The sequence below is a fragment of the Denticeps clupeoides genome, chromosome 9, assembly GCF_900700375.1.
Source record: "Denticeps clupeoides chromosome 9, fDenClu1.1, whole genome shotgun sequence".
Taxonomy (NCBI): domain Eukaryota; kingdom Metazoa; phylum Chordata; class Actinopteri; order Clupeiformes; family Denticipitidae; genus Denticeps; species Denticeps clupeoides.
This window is the reverse complement of record NC_041715.1, coordinates 22,340,006-22,357,467: the sequence shown is the minus strand read 5'-3', so window position 1 is coordinate 22,357,467 and position 17,462 is coordinate 22,340,006. Positions and strand designations below refer to the sequence as shown.

Below are 17,462 nucleotides of genomic sequence, written 5' to 3'. Positions count from 1 at the left end.
ATCAAAGCCCCCAATGTTTATCTGGTTATATTCAGTATGGTTCTGACAACAGATTTTACAATAAATGTTAATTCATAATTCTTAATTTGTCTCATGTTTCTGTATGTGTCTGTATGTAGTGGGTTGCACCAGATGGCAACAAACAGGCTAGGACCACCCAAAATATATATTTTAAGGTCTTTATAGGCTGCTTGAGGTCATCATGCTGCATCATTCCCATCACGTAATGACACTGTGTTTACTATATCTGTAGAACTGTGAAGATTATGTATCATAATAAATGTAAACATTGTTATAGAATATTCTGTCATCTAAAGTTGTTGGTTTTAGGGGGAACTTTCTGATCGTATGGCAACACGCCAGATTTATGTATGTTTAAAGAACTTCTTGATCCTATAGCACGTAAGCAGGTATTTTATGTGAACCAAAGAGAGTTCCTTTCTTCCTGCCCCTGGTGTGATCAGTCTGTCAGTCAGTGCAAATCTGCATGGTAGAAAGTTATTTTATTAATTATACTTGATTTACTAACTGGCCACTGTTTTGCTGATCAAGATTCGTTGAGTCAAAGCAAATGCAAATTTGCAGTCTTTAGTTCTCCCTAACCTTATACATTATTCAGTCCCTATTGTCCTCTTCATTCCAACTACCCATCTAAAGTGAATAGTCTTGGTAGTTATATTGGAGTCAGATAATACAGATCTAAGACTATTTATACGGTTGATAAATAAATTAGTTTAGTATATTTGTTTGGTTTTTTTTGCGTCAAAAAACATCATACATGCTAAACCCTTCACTGCCATATCAGGTTCCGTTATTGGGCTGATAGGCGAGATTTACACACCACATGGCAACAAACATGCTAGGACCACCCAAAAATATATTTTAAGGTCTTTATAGGCTGCTTGAGGTCATCATGCTGCATCATTCCCATCAAGTAATGACACTGGATTTTGCACTCTGCTTCCAACATCCAATTCCACTCAGGATCAACTAGCACATCCACTCTGAACATTAATAAATCTACATGTAACAGGTAGCACCTGCATTCTGCTTTCTATGGAAATGACCATTTAAATGACCATTATAATTATGTATTGCATTTACAGTAGTTACTATAAAAGAATGAGAAGAGTAAGCAGCTGAAATCCTCACTTTTTCACCTGCAGACTCTGGGCTGGCATGACACATGAATTCAAACAGGACAGCTGGACATACATTATTTATGTAAAGAATATTTTGTACTGTTCATAATGTCTATAAAACCGCACCCTTTATTTGCAATAAATTAGCAGAGGTGCTACTGTCGAGCGTTTTAGTCATGTCAGCAGAGATGATCAGCGTGCAACTACAACCTGTAGATGGCGCTGTACAGCTGGGTTCTTTGGCATCTCAGGCAGAAAGAAACCACAAAACACTACAGACTGATCACAGCATCTTGTACTTCAGCTCAGTTTTTACATACAGTATCATAATATATCACAATATATTCGTATCGTGATTGATATCGTATCGCAAGTTCACACCCCTGGTTATAATACCACAGGACAATCTGAATCATTAAAATAGTTTTGTTGGCCATTCTTTTCCTTGTTAACAGCTTAGCACAATGATTGCTACAGCATCAGAAAATGCCTCTCTTTCATTATGGATTTTTGAGTTCATTAAACCATGAGAAATATAAAATCTGTGGTCACCAATCTCGTGGCGCATACTGTATTTCATTATGAATTTAAGTGAAAAAAAAATGCTGATTCGGTGCTACATTTTAGTGGGTTTTGGTGCCTCAAAAGCAGTCATGTACATCATCTCAGGATTGTCCTTTTTGAGGTCCTTGTGTTCTTCATCATCATTATCTTTACCCAGCTGGTCAGGGTTGACATAGTTGTAGAAATACGCCATGATGGAGAAAATGATGCACACCGCCACAAGAAGTCCACCAAAGAGCAGGAACTCTGTCCACTGGGTAAAAGACAAAAAATATTGCTAATGATGAATTAGTATCATGAATCTACTCCTCCTGAGGATACTGATGTGTATTTAAGTTGCTATAAGGAGCTAAACAAGAGGCTGATAAAGAATTACTAAAATATTAAAAAGAATTAAAAATATTAAAATATTAAAAAATATTAAAAATTCTAGAGGGACATCAAAATAAGCATCTCAGGTTAACATTACATTATTGTTAATAATATCTATAATATCTGCAATGATGTTGATGATACACTAATTCAGTTGAATATTTTATAATGATTTTATAATGAAATGTGCCATTTAAATAACTCCAAACCAGTGTAGTTTCTACAGTATATCTAGTTACGTAACAGATTTCTATTAGATCTGCTTGTTATACTGCTTGTAAATGATGTAACAGAAAACTGTCACAACCCAAAATGATCCTGGCACTCCAGGCCAGGTTTTCCTGACATTTCTGTGTCCATTGTGTATTTTAACCTGTGTTGCTTGTTTAAGTATAACTCAAATGTGTCTAGACTTTGTGCCTGTTTGTGTCCTGTCACCAGGTGAGTGGTCCCTGTCTTTTTATTAAAGCCATGCTTTGTGTTGGAATTGTGCGATTGCGTCCCCCTTGTCCCATGGCGCCATGACAAAAACAGGAAGTCTGGCCAACGGGAGAGATTTTGATTATACCGGCCTAGCACAGAAATATCCGCACCACCTGCACAAAACCACGCCTATTTGCAGAACAAGGCAGTTTCCGCAGATCTTCAAAAAGTCCTAAATTCGAGATTCCAAAAAAATAATGCCTTAAATATCATTGATAATTACTAGTACTGCTTAAACCTAGAGTTTAAAGGGTTTAAAAATTCGGCAGACCCCATAATAAAACAAGCCTCCAATCTGTCAGTAATCCACCCGTCACTGCATTCTTCTGGGTTTTCTAAACGCTGCGCATATGTCAGTGCCCAATCCGGACCACTGCGGGCCAATCGGGCAAGTGGCACTGATCGGGTACTGACAGCTCGCATGGAAATGATCAGCGGCGGTCATAGCCTGTTCATTACGATTTTAAAAATCACAAAATAGAATCTTGGGATCCTGGAGGGACTGCATGATAAAATATGAACAAACATAGTGTTATTTAAACATTTGGGCAATATTTTGATAAAATATGAACAAGCATAGTGTTATTTAAACATCTGGCAATATTTTTTATGTAAACTCTAGAACTGAATATTCCTAAAATTGTATATAATCACTTGCATCATACAAATACCTGGTATTTCACTCGCCTTAAGGCCAGATATTGTTTAATCTGATATAGTGTTATGCTATATGTTGATGTATCTGTAAAAAAAATAATATACAAATTCCTGCTGCAGTGACTTTGCTATGGACACATTTTGTCCTTTCAAAAGCAGTTACATTTAAATGTACTTATCAAATTATAAACTTCAATATCACAATATGAATTTTATGCCATTCCTCCCAGCCCTGCTTTCAGACTTAATCTTTGTCCAATTGTTGTGCCTCGGGTTGACCATGGCTGCATGGTCCTTACAGTGTGGACACTGCTTGGGCTGATTTGGAATCTTTAAATCTGGGTCTTTGCCCTCACTTTGTAACCTTACTTTGTTGGCTGCAGTGTTGCATTATGTTCTTTCTGCTTCAGTTTATCCTGTTTGGCTGTTTCCTGTTCTGTGATTATTTTCAGTTTATTAAAAACATACTTTCCCTGATGTCGTGTGCCTTTGCCTGCTCCTTCAATCCCTGTGGCATTACACAAATCATGTTGGCACCAATGGCGCTTCAATGCTTGAAGCTTTGTAAAAACATGGCTGGGTTAACCTTAACAGCCCTAAATATCGAGTTTTATGTGATCTCCCTGGTCCATTCACTTCCAATCCTTCATGAATACCTAAACATGCATAAAAAAGAACTTTTCTATGATTGTTCATGTGATAATAATGTTATATTTACAAACTGTTCTGTAATATCCAATTTATAATTTAAAGTCCAGAAATTTGAAATACACAACTTACTTGCTGTAGCCCAGCACCTTCAGCAACAATCAGCACAATGACGTTTCCAAAGGCGACAGTCATCAGCCATCCAGCCTGGAGGACCGACTTCATACTAGCTGGAGCCTATGAGGAAAATTATTATCTTGTAGTCACAATCCATTTTCTGGCATTTCATTCTAGGTCATAATGGAACATAACAATAAGCCCTTCTGTTGGTAGTTATTCATGGCTGTGGCCATTTCAAATGGAGTATGGATTATAGATTTGTCTAATATTGTCATGTACTGGTCCCAATGGGCCAAATCCAACAGGGCTCTGGTTTTTACTATTTGGTATTATATTCATCCTTGTTATGTAGATCTTGGGCACCTATTCCTTAATTCCTGACCTTTTTACATTTAGTTCCTTTCCTTTTGGTCACTGTCATATATATATTTTTGGGGGTTCTCTTTAAATAAGGTTTATAGTTTGAAATATGGGATATGAATCTGGGTTCTGGCGATATGGAGTTTACCTGCTCTCCCTGTTGGAATGGGTTTCCACCAGGTTCACTAATTTCATATTGCTGCCCAAAGGCATGGTCACTAGGTGTATTGTCTATTCTGAATTGGTAATGGGTGTGAGTGGCCCTCCCCACCCTGGGCAAGTCCCTGTGTCCAGCACCCGCAACCCTGATATGGATGAAGTTGGATAAGTGAAAGAGTATGGAGCTCTACTGTGCTGTTTTAGATAAACACCTGTTTTGATGGTTCTAGTTTGAAGGTAATGTGTTGGATCAGGGATTGTCCCTCACCTGTGAGTATGAGAATTCCAGCCCAGTGATGGAGAACATGACCTCCCCTGCTGTGATGAGAACATATTGAGGAATCTGCCAGGCAATATTTATGTTGTTGGCCTGAACATCTTCCATCACCTGGATCTCAACTGCTCCAGGTCCCTGATAAGAAGCCAGAAAATTAACTATGAGTTTATCACATAAAGCTAATTTACATTTAAAACTTTGACCAGAAAACTCAGAACTCAAAGGTACGAAGGACTGTATGTCTAGTTAGTTAACTAGTTAAACTAGAAAACTATCCACTATCCTTCCTCAAGTCTCTACAATGATTTCTGTTACCGGAAAGCAAATAGGAACAAGTGGTTCACAAATGATTCTTGTGTATTCTTCTTCTTAAAAAGACATGATTTTTGAGCCCTATGCCAAACACTGATCAAATGTGGATTTACTAAAACAATTTAGTGCGGAATTTCCTTGTTTTCAATAAACAATGACATGGTGTGTACAGAGAGTGTGATCCAATATTGTTCTTTATTGATAGACTGTTCTTTTTTACTAGGTCATCCATTAGGGTTAGGATTCTTTAAGTACATCCCTAGACATTTTCTGAAATCAAATGAAATTATTTGCCAGTTTCAATTTTTAAGAATTACTTTTTTACATTGTACCTTCCTGAACTATTTCAGTCTTTAATTATATTATCACAACTGTCTAAAATGTAGTATAGTACTGTAAATGCAGTAAAACTGTAATTTTATTATTCATTTACTGTGTGTCCCTGAAGTTATCTGCCCCCCTCCCACTCCTTCCTTGTTGCTTGTAAAATGTTCGACTACGTTATAGAGATTCTCGTTCTTACAGCCTGCTCATTGGCACTTACCCCCCTGAGGATGACTGTGTAGGAAGCACCAAAGTCCAAGAGCCCCAGATCAATAGAATAGTCCTCAGAGCTGGATCTGCAGATTACATTTGTGTACCTCAAAAGGGAAACAAATTAAACATGCACTTTTTACCAAAGTCATTCAGAACTATTGGCAACATTCCTCAGGCAAACATTGGAATGTTCCTGAAACATAAATGTAACTTTTCTGCAGACAAACTTCTCATTCTTACAATGCTGGTTATGTTTACAGACCGTGCTGTCGGTCTGAGATCACATCTCAACTTTTAACAGGCGGTGAAATTGTTTTAGTCAGGTGAGCAGATTTAGATTGAAGTTCATTGTAGGTCAATCTTTAAAAAAGAAAAAAGTAATTTCCAGATGATCAGATGTTAAATACTCACTGTTGTCTTTCCACGGCTTTTCCAGTAGACATCCCAAAATTAGCAGGAACAAAGAATTCTACATTTCCAACAGTTATGTTCAAGTCCTCATTCCTGGTGTTTATGAACCTATAAATGATGAAGTATGGACATAAAAGAGATTAAAACTTTGAACACCACTGGGTCTTATCTTCTCACCACAGTGCAATCCTATCACCTGACCTAACCGGTCACTGACAGTACTCTCACAGACCAGTCCGGCAACATGATCCATTACAATCCTGTTAACTGTGTCTTCCTTGGTTTTAATTATTTGGCACTGGAATGGTGTAAAGAAATGGATCTGATTTCACTGACTGCAGCTCTGGATGGACACAAACGGGATCTGAGTTGTTCAGTCACTACAGTGTGGTGTTGAGGACGAACCTCAGACTGGCACTGCCATTCTCTGACTTTTGGATGTTGTCTGTAAACTGTAGGTGAAATTAGAACATTAGAACTTTGCACAATCCTCTGACGCATTCACTGTTTAATTTCATTTACTCTATGAGGCACATGAATATGAACACAAAAACAAGAACAAAGAACTATTTCACAGGGCAGGTTATTTGATAAGATCTCAGATGTACATACACTGTATACAGTCAGGCTTACCGCCTTACCAGGATGCAGTAGATGTGACTGGTGGCTGGATACAGTACCAGACTATAAGCCTCCTGTTGGCTGAAAGTTTCAACGCATTCAGAAATGCTGCCAATGCTCACACTGAGATTCTGATTCTGATCTTTGAGCATAAGCTTCTTGTACTCTGGAGGGTCCTGATGGATTAAAAACAAAAACATAAAAAATCAATATATCTCTCGCAAAATATTGCCACCATCTATAGACTACTGCACTACAGTCTCAAAGCACAAACCACTCCTGTACAATACCATGTCTGACCAATTTAATAATTAAGATATATTGCAACATGGAAGTGATACAAATATTTTCAAAATTAACACATTAATCATTATGATGTAATGCAATAACATAAATGAATTTACTTGGAATCTGCTCTATGAATATTCCTCCTAGCATGGTTTTAGGGCAGATTCAGATGATTCTTCATTTGTGTGACGTGTTACAAACACAGGAGCAGTACAGTATGTATGAACCTGTCTTTTTTTGTACAATCTGATTCTGATTCACTGATTCAGTCCCATAAATTAAAAAATAACAAGCAGTCCAACTGAACTACTGAGAAAACGCAAGTAAATTGCATTATATATATTTTTACTGTCTGTAGAGAATATTTTTACTCTCTGTTACAGACAGTATTATTTACTATTTGTGGATATGTTTGAATATTCTAAAGAAAATATATACAGATCAGATAACATGTTAATTTATAAATAAGTATTTTTGTCACTATAGTCTGGAGATTCATAACATTCAGGGGAATGCATGCACGTGCGCACGCAAGCACATGCACAAAACTTGAATCTAAACTATTTCCTCTTCATTTTGGATCGAATCTATTTCAATAGTAGTAAAGTACCTGGGCCTAAAGCATCAAGTTATGGGACAGATTGGTGGAATCAAGGTTAAGAAGAGCGGTATGGTTTCATGCCGGGAAAGAGAAGTGTGGAAGAGAGGTGAAGCAGGGGATTTGATGGGTGGAGAGGAGTGGCAGTGAAACTATGGATTGCAGATGGTGGCATTGATAAAAAGGCAGGAGACAGGAGATGGCAGAGTTAAAGCTTCATGTGGGGGTGACAAGGATGGACACGATTAAGAATAAGGGCATTAGAGGACCAGGTAGGGTTGGATGTTTTGGAGACAAATTCAGAGAGGTGAGAGTATGTTGGTTTGGATATATAGAGGAGGATCTTGATCAATCATCGTGATAAAAACCAGCTCAATCTAGGAATAAAAAATGCATAAAATAAAATACTTTGTTTGCATTTACATTACTTTTAAATAGAGACATGGGACTACCAGACATCCCAAGTTTAGGCATACTGATAGCGTCTCCCTGATAAATTGAATAAAACATTGCTGAAACTAGAGCAAGCAACAAATAGTATGCAGGCATACTTGAGACAAATGCGAACATGACGGGATGAGAGAGAGATCGTATGTAAATCCACACTGTGTAAAGCCAGAAAAGAGCAAAATAGTTGAAGACAGAACTGGGAAGGACAGGGATAGTCATGGTTTTATATGTTAATATACCGTTTACTGTCTCTGGTGTCTTTGGTTTCAGTCTGACAATATCAGAAAAAATTTTATGGTTCAACATGGGAAAGTATATTGTGATCAATTTTTTGCCATAATTCCCAGCCCTAGGAGAGATTCGGAGTATGTTGGGAGAAAGATGCTGAGGATGGATCTGCCGAGCGGGAAAAACAGAGGAAGGCCTAGTAGGAGGTTTATGGGTATGATGAGAGATGACATACAAGAGGTTGGTGGGAAAGAGAAAGATACGAGGGGGAATGGAAACTAGTGATCCAAAGTTGCGACCCCGAATGAGAGCAGAGACAAAGGTAATATAAAAAGAAAAAAGTTTTGAATACAATACCAGAAAAATATCTCGAACTGGATATATCTTACAGATTAGTCTTTTTCCATTTACGCTTAGCTTTTATTTACTCATGGAATGGAATGGAGATCATTACTGAGTATAATAAAAATAGTAATATAACAATAGCATACATTTTATATAGTGACAACACATTAGCAACTCAATTCAGAAACACTAACATCTAACTCTATACAGAGCAGAATCTCTACAAAATAACCCACTGGGATGTGCTGCTTACCTCGTATGGTTTAATTGGATGGGGAAATATGTCTTCCTGACCCTGTATGCTCACTTTAACATCTCTGTCTGCCAGGTTGACAACCTGTAGAAGGCTTTCCTTTGCCAGTGGAGGAGCCACCACTGTTTTCTACAAGGCAGTAGAAGAGAAAGTAATGATGGCCAAAGTACAATAATACTGGAACCAGCTCTGTCAGCCTGAACTCACTGGTCCACTTGGAAAGCTGCTGAGTCTGTAAATGTCTCTAAACACAATCACGCTGTTAATAAGTGGCTTTATTTGGGACATACACCGTGCAGGACACAGTTATGACCTTTTTTCACTATTCATTTACTGACGTGTATCTAAACTCACAAGACACAGATCCAGGATTAGTATCTTAGCATTCCTTAATAATAAAATGTAAATAATACTGGTCCTAAAGCAGCCAAAAATTCACAGGACAATCTGTGAACATGTCTGAAAATTTGAATACAATGTCACAAAGAAGAACAATAAGAAAACAGGACACAGAAAATCTCTTACAATCACGTTCAATTCCACAACTGTAGCTGCGCCAAATGCAAGAGCAGCAATGATCATTCCTGTGGCCATCTTCCTTAAAGGTCTGTGAACAATGAGGGGGAGTGTGAGCTGCCATTTGACCTCGATGACCCAGAACTTTCCAGCATACATGACCGTGCAAGACATCGCTGAACTCACGTTAGCTTTATCCTGCACAGGCCGATGAGGGGGTACACGCCTAGATCAAAGATGGGGATGAACACCAGAATAAGCAAGGCGTTAAGCATCTGTAACCCAAACACAGAAATCCAGAAATATTATTTTGCATATTTCAATCATCAATAACCTAATCATAACAAGATAAAAAATAAAAGGTGTGATACTCATACAAGCATGAGTATGTGTAATACTCTACCTGCATTTGGTCAGGCTTCAGAACAAAACCACCCTGGATTTAATCAAATTAAAACAACATTAGATAATGTAGACCTGATAAAAGAAGGGAAAAACCACAAATTCCAGTTCAACCCAAGAGCACAACACATTGTCATCATCAGAAATCCTGGTCAGTTTCCCGTTCATACATGACATCACTGACTACCATCACATGACATCACTGACTTCATAATTACAGCAATTTACAGATACAACAGGCCTCAGACCTACACCCCCACATATCCTCATTTCCCAAAATCACCCCTGTACAAAACCTCTCTTCATCTTTCAGTAACTACATGTTCTCTGCGCAGAAACAAAATGGCTGTCTGGACCTGCTGGACCTATTGCAGGGTTCATTTGTGGACAGTGTTCACAAGGCAGAAAACATACTAAGTCCATGTTCATCCGAGTGGCTTGCAGTGTCCAGCGAGACCCCTGTAAGAGAACACATGGGAGAATTCATTTTCATGCAGGCACTGCATACCCATTACCAGGAAATTCCACTCTAAAATGTCCTCAGCCCCAAACATATCTGATAGAATGATACTTTTCCTAACAGAACTAACTGAATAAGACCAGCGGTTCCCAAACCTCATAGTGATCAGAATAAATTGTTTAAATGTAGTTGGCCTTCATTATCACACATAGTATTTAAGATTTCTACTCAACATATTTCACTAATGGTGACATAGAGCCACCCACCAACCCACCCAATCAATGTACATCCATACTAGAACTGAACATTTGATCCAAGCCGACCCTGTCATGGTGGCATAGTGAAGGGAGGGACACAGAAGGGATAAAGCACAGCTTCACAAACAGGTGGGTTTATTACATAAAACAGGCACATGCATCTTAACATGACTTACAGATTAAGGACCAAACAGGGAAGCGATACTTGGGGTGACATTTACAGACTCACAACAGCTGCACACAATCAGAATAACAATGAACAAAACACAAAAAAGCTTTGGCCCGAATCCTCCGGAGCCCCCAGTCCTAGGCGCGACTTCCGGCATACCTTCCTTCCTTCCAACAGGGTCACTCGTTGGTGAGCGGCGCCTGTGGCTTCCAGCCTAAACCCCTCGGCTCTATGGGAATTGCCTTGGTCCACCACTGTCTGCCACACTCTTCCTTTCCAGAAAACCCCGCCCGACACATGACTTCTCGCTTCCCCTCACCTTCCTGTACTGCCAGCTACTCGACCTGGTACAGGCATCCTCGACCATGGTTACATGTCGGGACCCTGCTGGACCTAGGCCGGGGGACAGGAGACTGGCAATTGGTGATGCTGTCTGGTGAGTGAAGATGCGGGTGGGATCAAGCCGACCGGTCAGGTCCTTCTGTCCATTTGTGTGAACAGCACCTGTTTCTGCTGTATCTGTTCCTCGGACAGGCCTCTGTCCAGCAGACACAGCATCCAGCAGAGTACTTCACAGGTACAGTGTCTTCATTACCATCTGACAAAAATCAGTTACATGCTGTCACCATGCAGACATGTCACCATGCAGATGGCCTTGATCAGTAATTCAGGAGTCTCTGCAGTTGTCTGAAATGTGCACTCATATGGCATCAACTTATTTAGTCATGGAATAACACACATGCTCAGTGGTATCCCAATTTTGTCTTTACACAATGCGCAAAAAGGCCGCAGAACCTGGGGTGCACTTGGGGAGGCAGAGGAGAAAGGTGTGAGTCCATGGGCCTTGGGACTGGAGAAGCTGAGCCACTAGGAACCCGGGAGGAGAAGTAGCCGGAGATGGAGCATGCACCCCAACATCCAGATGTCTTCTCCATAGCAGGGGATAAACATGGTTCGGATAGAGGAGAAGATAGATCTACCATAAATCAGCAGGCGTGGGGAACAAGTGGCTGAAGAAGACTTGGATCATCAGAGGAAGTAATGTCGTGAATTGAGAGAGGGTCAAAGGCCATCAGGCTCAAACAGGAGCAGGCAAGGATTATCCAGAAATCAAGGTCAGAGTCAAACAGTGGGCAACAAAGAAATCAGAACAGGCAAGGCTTACAGCACTGTGATAATAATCGACAAAGAGTCTGCATTTTTTGGAAGGTTTGTGGGGCTTTGGGTTGATTACTTCCGGGTTTAAATGGTGGAAGTGCAAGAGCGCACCCTCTGTGGTGCCTGGGTTGCAGCTGCAGCTGTAACAGACCTGTTTCTTTCAAATCTCTAACAATTTATATTATTTTATACGGGTCAGATCAGACTATGTTCAGACAGGTTATGTGAGCTTACGAGTGCGCAGTAAATGACCGGCCAGCAAACACAAACATCCGGTCTATAGTACCAATCCTTTCCGTATAATTCACTGCTTGTAAATTTGTTTTATTGAATGTCAATTTTTAAAATAAAATGTTAATTTGATTTATTGGACATCATTTTCAGGTGATTCATTTCAAATATCATAAGAGAAATGTGAAAATGGATGTTGAGAAGGTAAAACGGAGGCTAGACTCCAAATCCGCTCATTTCCTCACATATTTCCTTCCCTCTTAGTCTAACTGCTCTTCAAACTTTTTTTTAGCATTACTCATATAAACCAGATTACCTGCTGTTCAAACAAAGCCCAGAACATGGGCAGGGGGATGTATAACACCAGCACTCTCATTACCATCTTGATCTCCTGGATGAGATGCTTCTGCCCTCGGCAAAAGAAACATAACACTTGATTTAATGTCTTAAAGACTAAACACATGAAAACATACCAGGTTCTGAATGACATCATGCTGAAAATGGCCCATTAATTGTACAGCAGAAGCATTTAATCATTAATGAAGACATTGTACCGGGTATTTCTCTTCTGCCCAGTCCAGCCAGTGCTCCCTCTTGGAGTTGTGCTTGGAGTTCTTTGATCGGTTTCCAATGGCAAACTGTGGTAACAGGATCCAGAGACACTTAAAGCCCCTGCATTTACGTGTTAAAAAGCCCCCTCTTTACCATGTTACTTTTTTACATGACCTTCTGGCTGTCTGTGGTGTAGAGTTCGTACTCACCCCTACACATCTAAACATGCGCAGCATGACGTTCCCTTCTGGAGGACTCTTCTTATACAGCCCACTTCCACAGACGAAAACAACTACCAGAGGGTAAAAAGAGAGAAAAAAAATTATATTAAAGGTTGCATTTATTATATAATCACAATTACAAAATTACCGGCTCTAGATTGGTTCCAAGCAAAGTCGCAAAACACACTATTCAGCAGGGTGGGGGTCTCTATCAAGTCCATCATAAGAAGGAGTCTTACCCAGCGCAACGACCATCAAAGCCGCTGGGACTCCGAAGGCAAGAGCATAGCAGTCCCCCCCGAAACACTGCACATCGCCTGACAAGGGACACAAAAAGCTGTGTTTCAAAGCTTGATTCAAATGGGCCCCAATTCTACATGTTCTGTACTACAAAGCCTACTTGGAGCCCTGCTTTATTAAGTTTAGTTAGTCCAGACCTCGCAGGATGGGTGTGATGACTGTGGACAAAACGCTCCCAGCATTGATGGACATGTAGAAGATCGAGAAAAACTTCCTTCTCTCTTCTGTCTAATGAGAGAACATCTGTTTAGGGCTGGTTATCTGGACCCAAAATGCACTAATTAATGCTGGACCTGAACCCTTACATGCTCCTCCTCAAACTGGTCTCCTCCAAAAGCAGCCACACAAGGCTTGATTCCTCCTGTCCCAAAGGCAATCAAGATGAGTCCCAGCATGGATAGAACTCTGGAATAGTCACACACACACACAGTTCAGAATGTCAGTCTAGGTAGAGGGTTCTTTCCTGTGGAATCCAACATGTCTCTCCAGTAGCACATAATGGACAAACTCTGGTCTACATTTACATTTACATTTAAGGCATTTGGCAGACGCCCTTATCCAGAGCGATGAAGTGATCAATTCTGGTTCACTAGGACCCCCAACTATGAATACAACCTTTTTATTCACTCTGTTGTAGATTCTGTACACAAGTCCGACAATAAGAAAGTTACAAGTTAATCTAAATATTCTTTAAAGAGGAAGGTCTTGAGCTGCCGTGTGAAGGTGCTCAGTGACTGAGCTGTTCTGACCTCGAGGGGAAGTTCCTTCCACCACCGAGGGGCCAAGACGGAGAAGAGTCTAGATGAGCGTCTTCCTTTTACCTTCAGAGATGGAGGGACCAGGCGAGCAGTACTGGAGGCTCGGAGTATACCAGGTGCAGTGTGAGGTGTAATAAGGGCTGTGAGGTAGGATGGTGCTACTCCATGTTTGGCTTTGTAGGCCAGCATCAGTATTTTGAACCTGATGCGTGCAGCTACTGGGAGCCAGTGGAGGGAACGTAGCAGAGGGGTGGTGTGGGAGAATTTGGGAAGGTTGAAGAGGTCGGATGGTACATAGTGGTAGACCAGCAAGAAGGTAGTTCCAGTAATCCAGTCTTGAGATTACTAAGGACTGAACCAGTATCTGGGTGGCCTGTGTTGACAGATAAGGGCGGATTTGTCTGATATTGTAGAGAAGGAATCTACATGAGCGCGAAAGATTGCTGATGTGAGTCGAAAAGGAGAGTTGGTTGTCTATTGTTACTCCAAGGCTGCGGGCTTTTGTAGAAGGAGATAAACACTTCTGTTCTGATAAACACTTGGAAAGGGAGGGATAGTTATAATTTGCAGCTTCAAAGTTATGTATGTTCAGTTATCCTAGGTTACAAGTAATAAAGAAAAACAGACATCAGCACTGATTTAAAACAAAAAGATCTTTACTTACGTGTGTACAGTACTGTCCCCCACATCTGGAATGGCCCCCACAGACTTGACAACGTGACCAATCACGTACAATATCGAGAGGTAGGTGATGGTCCTGCAGGTGAGGCCATGTTTTAAATGTTCATTGTCTGAAAAACAAATCTTCAGAACCAAACCAGGACTCACCAAAATTTCCCCAGCCAGGAGTCAGCAATCAAAGCCCCCAGTACAGGGGTAAAGTAGCAGAGGCTGGAGAAGGCATGGTACACGGCGGTGGAGAGGTTCTTATCCCAGTGCAGGTAGTGAATGAAATAGAGTGTAAGCAAGGCTGTAGGCACACAGGAGGAACGTGAACCCCACTCAGAAGTAAACATTCTGTATTCACACAATGATAAAAAAATGCAATATATTCTGACCAACCAGTGTAAAGTCATGACTAGGTAATACATATTCAAAACTAAACTTGAATATAGTAGGTGTTAAAATATTTCTGTTATATGTCATTTTAACTACAGAACTGTAGGGTGTAACATCTCTTATGTTAACCTGGCCTCTAGTTTCTGGAAGGCAGATTTCTGACTTATGGACGCCACACCCAAATCTGACACATACAAACTGAACTACATTACATTAGCAGTAAAGCAAGATTCTCTAAACAAATTAATCAATAACTAATTTAAAATACACAGGTCTGTATCATTCATACCTCGCCATTACATAAGGCAGTAGCAGGTGTTTTCATTGCAAAATATATTTATTTTGCTTTTCTATACATGCTGAGCAACATTCTTTATTATTCCATTAATACCATTGCAATTGCAATTGCAAGTAGACTCTTTGCAATTTGGTATCTAAATGTACATGTAACTTTTTTTCTGACATAATGAAAAATGAATAGATTTCCATTAGATGTATTTAAGCAAAGCAGTTGAACTACTTTTGTTATTGGTGGTAGTAGCCTAGAGGGTAACACACTCGCCTATGAACCAGAAGACCCAGGTTCAAATCCCACTTACTACCATTGTGTCCCTGAGCAAGACACTTAACCCTAAATTGCTCCAGGGGGGGACTGTCCCTGTAACTACTGGTTGTAAGTCGCTCTGGATAAAGGCGTCTGATAAATGCCGTAAATGTAAATGTACATGTAAATGTAAATGTAAATGTTATTGAAACTAGATTGATCCTTCTGGCACTTATGCAGTGTATGAGCCCTTCTACTGCATCATGGGATTGCTGATCTCTGTCCGCTGACCTCTGTACAGTCATTTGTGAGCAAGAATCAGTGAAAAAATAAGATTGTAGATGTCAGACCTCAGCATAGTGATTAATCTGTTAAAGGCCAACATCACCTTTCATGCCATAATAGGAGAAGCGTTCACAGAATTCGTTGACCACAATGAAGCCAATGCTGAGTGGGTAGTTGGTCCCACATAGTTTCTGTATTTAACAGACATAACCAGGTAGTTATTAAAAAAAAGCTATTAATTCCAACATTACATCCTTATTTGCGGTTTCACTTGTGTAAACTGAAAGGAATAAGAAATGAATCGTTTTCATATTATCGTTTTCATATTATTTCAGAACCCAATAATCAACCATAAACAATCTATATTTCTATGTAAAATGTGTTGAAAGTTCCTTCCTGTGTGTCACGTGATGCTTGATCTGATTATGATGACACAAATGTCTTCTTTTAATACGAACATCAAGTCATTTCTTCAGTAACCAAGTTCACCCCTTTACAGATCCAACTGCAGAAACTGAGATTTGGGAATTACATTTTCAGATCTTAATCCTGTCCTGGCTGCCTATTGCTCACCAAGGGTGATGGTTAAAGGCAGAGGACACATTTCACCGCGACACCGTGTGCTGTGCTGCAGTGTTTCACAATTACAATTCACTTTTATGTATGGATTTTGCAAAACATGCAATATTCATGAAAGATTTCAGTCATAAACAACAAAAAACGTTGACACCGGACTTGAAAATGCTCTCCTTACTGGTGAAACATTCTTCTTGCCACTTGCCCTGGTCTCCATGGAGCTTCCTGCAGGAAAGACATGAGAAGAAAGCTGGAAAGACGGCGGTGCAGTGCAGCTGGGTAGACGTGTTAAACATTACAGGACCATTATACCGAACACAGAATTCAACAGGAACCAGAGCCGTGCGAGAAGAGAAGAAAACATTCATGCACCGCTTTCCATTTGGGCTTAAAAGCTCATAGAAAAAAAAGACTGAAAAGATAGTTTGTCAATTTGGACGAAAAGCAGTTCTGTGCGCGTCCAAACGTTGTTTCACTTCTACACACGAAAAGTTCGGAAACGCGTCCAATGTAAAAAGTAAAGTGTAAAGTAAAGTGAAGCGAAGTGTCTCACCCGCGTCTCTGGCCATCGCTCGGAATTCGGAGCCCGGAGCCCGGAGCTCGTCTCGTCGCCGCTTTATAGGAGCGGCTGAAGGGAGGAACTTGTACCGCGGGCAGGCGGGCAGGCGGGCGGCCAGGCGGACAGGCTGCGGGGCTGCAGGGCTTTTGTGATGTACAGAGGGCTGTTTGTTGGCCGTGGACCCCGTTGTCCCCACTAAAGCCCCCCAATGTGTCAACATGTGTCCTGCATTAAAAACGAAACGATAAATAATCAGCGCAGTGCACAAACTTTCCTCAGAAGAAATGAGCAGCAATAGAAATACACATTACCGACCTGGTTTTATGGATCAGAGATTTAAATGCTAGATATCGCGATAGACCTGCAGTCTTACTTTTTGCATTACACACTAAAACTACATTGTAAAAAATTATACGATACGTAACAGCAATTGTGCAATGCATGATGGCCATCACAGCATTTACACTGAGTGTAATATTCCATGTGCTGCGTCATGGGTCACAATTTACAGGGAACTGAACTGAACATTGAACAGAATTTTACAGTGACTGCATATTTAATCACGGACACCATGTGGTATTGATACTAGA

At 40.3% G+C, this 17,462-nt stretch overlaps 1 protein-coding gene across 1 annotated transcript; it reads right to left on the bottom strand.

The window, feature by feature from the left end:
• Window positions 1-1,419: 1,419 nt before the first annotated feature.
• On the bottom strand, window positions 1,420-16,991 carry slc15a2 (solute carrier family 15 member 2). The gene is made up of 23 exons (XM_028991057.1): window positions 16,867-16,991; window positions 16,492-16,538; window positions 15,841-15,928; window positions 14,678-14,819; window positions 14,514-14,606; window positions 13,397-13,496; window positions 13,229-13,319; window positions 13,031-13,108; window positions 12,780-12,862; window positions 12,573-12,656; window positions 12,335-12,424; window positions 10,158-10,202; window positions 9,745-9,777; window positions 9,528-9,616; window positions 9,351-9,432; window positions 8,826-8,954; window positions 6,684-6,839; window positions 6,448-6,494; window positions 6,043-6,150; window positions 5,639-5,735; window positions 4,774-4,917; window positions 3,999-4,103; window positions 1,420-1,959 (listed from the first exon to the last, which is right to left on the bottom strand). Exons 1-23 carry the CDS (start codon window positions 16,880-16,882, stop codon window positions 1,759-1,761), a joined length of 2,148 nt encoding a protein of 715 aa, XP_028846890.1. The 5' UTR covers window positions 16,883-16,991; the 3' UTR covers window positions 1,420-1,758.
• Between the last annotated feature and the right edge of the window lie 471 nt (window positions 16,992-17,462).